At 32.8% G+C, this 5,449-nt stretch overlaps 1 protein-coding gene across 1 annotated transcript; it reads left to right on the top strand.

Moving 5' to 3' along the window:
- Window positions 1–2,525: 2,525 nt before the first annotated feature.
- On the top strand, window positions 2,526–4,341 carry LOC108556489 (neuroligin-3-like; the record flags this gene model as incomplete). Its single annotated transcript, XM_017912623.1, has 2 exons — window positions 2,526–3,980; window positions 4,145–4,341. Coding segments are annotated over exons 1-2 (427 nt in total), but the record flags the coding sequence as incomplete, so codon positions are not given.
- Between the last annotated feature and the right edge of the window lie 1,108 nt (window positions 4,342–5,449).

The raw sequence follows: 5,449 nt of genomic DNA, 5'->3' as shown, positions 1-5,449 counted from the left end.
ATGTTAATTTGTTCTTACGTTTCACAGCTTAAGTAGGAAGTGTAATATTTCCAGCTTATCTTCTTGCTGAATATAAATTTAAGACAAAAATCTGAAAACCGTACTATAGTGAATCTACACTGATCGAAGCCGCATTATGCGAGGTTCTTCTGTATTTGAAATTGTAAATTTGTAGTCACGTTCTTTAGTTTTTATGTAATCATCACTTATTTTTCTAAACTAACTATAGAACCTTCTGACATTATTGGTATACGGGTTGCCTGTAATTGAGAATAAAATGTATTTAATAATATATTCAAATCTTAATCGTATATTTTTTTTGAAAGAATTTTAACTACTTTTAAATATACAATAAAATTTAATGACATCTATACAAAAATATCTATACTGTAAAATAATTCTAAAGATATACAAAGATCAAAGTTAACCGAAAAAATACCGGTATTTTATTACAACAAATTATGGATATTACCGGAATTTATTGTTAAATTTACCGGTAATTAGGGTAATCGATAGATGTAATAATGTATTATATTAAGGTTTTTACAAATATGCATATGAAATCTGTAATCATTGATCATCAAACTATGTTACTTAATTAGATGAAAATAATATCAACTCAAGTACCTTGTTAAATAAGCAAGAAGATATAAATTAATTTGAGGTGATAAAAAATTGTATAAATTTACAGGCGTAATTTGTTATTGTATGTATTATATAAAGCTATAAAACCTGCAATCATGGATTTAATTAGAAGCAAATAATTACAGCTTAGGCAACGTGTAAAATAAGCCTGACGATACAAATTAATGAAGTTACTGTAATTCCAACGTTACTAATTGTAACACATTGTTGGATCTCACAAATTCCAATCAGTATTCAAATATTGACCATCAGCTGTTTCTACACAGTGCCGTTTGTTGGTTTGCCGCGTAGAAGCATCGAGTGAGAGGGAAGGAGGACGATTGCAAACGTGTAGGTAGGGGCTTTGTTTGTAAAGCACGAGGACATTTTAAAAAGGAAAACCATCATTGGAAAGTGGTGAAATCTTAGCAGGAATACAGAAACAAAGAAAGGGGGAAGAGATTGAGAGAGAAAAAAATGGCAAACACGGCAATTTTATCATAGACGGTGGCTCCGAATAATTCGCAATGTTTACAAATACTTCCCATTGACTTACATTAGAGTGTGAGCCAGCTGCGCATTTCGATGGCTAATTTCAGCTACCACAAAGATGTCCGCACCGCAGATGCGAGAGGATTTGCTCTGTTATTATTACTTGCCGTTCCCGTTTCCCTCGTCCTTTTCCTTTCTTTCTTTTTTGTTTGTCTCATTCCTTCTTCTTCATATTCTCTCTCTTATTTTTCCTTTTGGTTTATTTCGCACGTCATACTATTTATAATAAACGTTACCATCGTCGGCCGTGTTTCTCCTGAAATTGGAATAGGACCGCAGCAGTCGCACAAAGAGATGCCTTATTTGAAGAGTTTTCTAAGCCAAGCCAGGATAACATCACCTGTTCTATTCTCATAAATAATATATAATAATGCTGTTTGCTATTAACTTACTGCATTTTACATTCTTCAGTTTATTATTTTAGAAATCTTAACTAACAAAAATAACTTAAAAATAAATTATTTGAAAATCCTCTTGTATCCTTATATTTGGTTGATTTGTTAATTAATTGAACTATAAGTATACTAATTATACTAATAATTACATATATTTTGTACTATGTCATTTTCAGATGTTATATACTTAAATTATCTTAGATTTTGAATTTGATCATTTGTTTCAGATCCATACTGAATTATATTTAAGACTTAGTACACACATATATGTATTTATATAATAATATATAATTTGTAAATGTAATATAAATATTTAGATGCATCCTAATTAAGGTAAACCAAAATTTATGTTACGTAATATTGTTGAAAAGTTTGTGGAAGACGCTAATGATAAACCATTAAAAGTTCGAGAGGTATTGAAAGTGCACTAAAATCAATATTCGCTTGTTTGCTTCGGCCGTAATTTTGTGGCTCCAAATGAAAGCCGAGCAATAGGTTTTTCAAGTATACAATGTAAATACGGAACAATATTTTCTGTTTGTGTTGTGAAGATGCAGATACCCAGATGCTGTCAACATTCGATGCCCAATTTACTGTGAAGATTCTTTCCTCTTCTCCCTCCATTCGCTCCAAACCGAACTCAATCCGTGGCGATTTTCGACTGTTATCTTGTCCTGGATTTAGTTAAGGCTGTCCCGGACAATCGGCGGCCCCGAAATCAATTCCCAAGTCCAAGCAGGGATAAGCCAAGTTAGGCTTATTGATGTCCCTACATTAGTCTACCCGACACCTGAATGTCCCTTCGAATTGCCTCTCCGCCGCTCTTCCTGCGAGAAATTGATTCCTTCGACGGATCAACGCAACAGACCGGAAACAGGAATCACCGATAGGGAAACAAACTTGCTTTATTATTTTATTCGAATTCGGTTTGCTGCTGCGTGGAGATGAGAAATGCGTCCCATCCTCGACGCACCGCTTCTCTCTCTACTTAGTACCTATTTTTAAATAGTGTCCGTTACTATCCGAGACGTACGGACATCTCAAAAACCCCTGAAAATAGACGCCTCTGTCATTTCGATGCATGCATCGCGACGCGAGGTTAAAATGGTTCAAACCAAATTCTTTAAATCCACGCGCTCAGTGTGTTTGTAGCAGCCGACAAACTGTACACAAAATTCCGAATCCGCGATAACTGAAACGAAAAGTTTGAACTTTCAAGCAAGCAAACAAATTGTTACGTTTAAACTGCTTAAACTTAGTTTTTGAAACAAAGTGTAACGATTTCATCAAAAATTACCGAATCATTAGGATGTGTAATTATTAAAATTCGATTTGTGTAAAGTTCTTGGTGTACACAAATAATTGAGGACAAGACCCGATGTTCCGAATAGACTGAATACTTTGGCGCCGGTGCGGGCTTACAGCCAAAATATGTAACTAATTATTTTTGACCGAAAAAAAACTACAAAAATCAACTGCTTTGTTGTTTTCATTTTCAAATTTTATTAGTCACATAACTTAGCTAAGTAGCGCGCATAAATTCATTTGAACAAAACAGAACGGATAAATGCCGAATAACTAACTAAAATTGTGGCATAAAGGCATCAATTAAACTTTAACTGCGGCTCAATAAAAATATTCGATTCGAATATACACAAATAAAGTTCAATTTACGATTCAATATTAAACGGTTTAATAGAGCGTGTTTTACAAAAATATAACTCAAAATTATATTTAAAACAAACAAAAAAAATAGATGCGAGCGTATTTCATATTTATTTTCTTTCGCTAAGCTATGATTTATTAGCTTTGGGAACTTTTTGAAAACTTCTTCCGCATAATTTGATGGTGAACTTTGCAAATTGATGCCGGAAATTTGAACGGTGAACGGTTTAAAGAATAAAATCTTACGGAAAACTAATTCCAATATATATGGAATGGATGATCCAATAGAGAGAGTTGTGTTTATTTCAAGATTTCATTCTGAGTCGAAATAGGTTTAATAGAGAAGCGCTGAGTGTAATAAGATTTTGGCAAATGAGTTTGCCAAATATAAAATACAAACACAGACCCCCGCAGTCGGCAATAATACAGTCCATTATACTCGGATTTCAAAGACTCCAGTAGTTAACAAGACTTTGAAATAATATACATCCGTTGATTTAGTGCGTAACGTAAAATGGATGTAAAAGTAGCAGTGTTTTTCGTGTGTTTGGTGATTGGTGCTGAATGCCAGGGATATTACGATCGACAGTACGATATGAATCCGAAGCAGTACACGAGGAGGATATCTCTGAAGCAGGGAGTTTTGCAGGGGATAGTTGTGGAGCCCAAAGTGAATCACGCTCTTCCTAAGGTCGAACAGTATTTGGGCATTCCATATGCTGCACCGCCAGTTGGAGAACTTAGGTACAAACGAGTAATTAATTGCTCTGGAACAATTAAATTCAAATGCGAACTAAAGGGGGGTGTAATCGTTTAGCATGGACGGTGGAATGGGAAAGATTACCACCCGATCCGTGTGTTTTCATGATGTGACCGGACTTCCAATACCGATTAATTGGTGTTTTCAGATTCATGCCTCCTGGCAGCGCTCCATCCTGGTCTGGGACGAGATATGCGGATAGCATGAAGCCGGTTTGTCCTCAGAAATTTCCCAATACCACAATGATGACTTCCATAAGGAAGGAATACTTCAACAGACTGGTGAAATACCTTCTGAACTCCTCCGAAGATTGTCTATACTTAAATATCTACTCTCCAGCTCAAGGTAAATTAAATTATATTAATATTTTATTATGAACTAATTCAGTTTAGTTAAAATATAATATTAGAAACATTACAACTAATACAAAAAATTTACAAATTATATTATACTTAAATATAATTTATTTCGTTAAGCAAAAACTTCTTTTTTAGATGTATTTCATACTGCCTTTACGAAGGTATGACTGTAATTTTTTATAAAATTATGATCAATATTACAAAGAGAAAATAATTCAATTATAAAAAGTGCACATGTAGAATTATAATCGTATTTTGTTTTGTGACCAACATTTATTTACAACTTTACAAGTTTGTTCATATTTATTATAATGAATGAATTTCATGAATAGCATGAATTTCTGTGGCCTTTTTGTATCTAAATTTCAATTGTAAATAATGTAAAAAATACATTTTTTATGTCGTATTGGTCTGTGGGTAGATGCAATAAAACTTCTGCAAATAATTGTTAAGTAATGCGCAGATTTGATATGAAACGATTTTACTTTTTAATTTCACTGTATTTTCATTTAGATTTTGATGAGGAAAGAAAATAATGATATATAAATAAATTGTGATTATATAGATTTCCTGTTATTCGAATAAAAATAAGAAATTATAAATAGTTTTGATCATAATTTTTTATAAAATTATGATCAATATTACAAACAGAAAATAACTCAATTATAAGAAATGCACATGTAGAATTATAATCGTATTTTGTTTTGTGACCAACATTTATTTACAACTTTACAATTTTGTTCATATTTATTATAATGAGCTGAAATATACAACATCATCAGGGCTTTCTTATCCATTAACCATAGTAGGCACAGTGCATAGGTCCCACGAGGGGCCCACGAAAAATACTGAAATTAGAATACAAAGCAAAGCAAAGCAGTTAAAATCAGCAATGTGTAAAAACTACAAAATATAAAATGCAATTTCAGATGTCAATGTCATTGGTATCCAACTTCAAAGAAACAAATTGAAAACAAATTGTCAGTTACGAATGGTTTCTAAAAGAAACTTGAGCTGCCAAATTTCGACTTTCATATTGACAGATAGATGAATGTGCGCATTAATGAAAACGCATTAGTTCCATAAGCAAATAT

The sequence above is a fragment of the Nicrophorus vespilloides genome, unplaced genomic scaffold (assembly GCF_001412225.1).
Source record: "Nicrophorus vespilloides isolate i.1.1-1 unplaced genomic scaffold, Nicve_v1.0, whole genome shotgun sequence".
NCBI classification, from domain to species: Eukaryota; Metazoa; Arthropoda; class Insecta; order Coleoptera; family Silphidae; genus Nicrophorus; species Nicrophorus vespilloides.
This window is presented reverse-complemented; position numbering and strand designations above follow the sequence as displayed.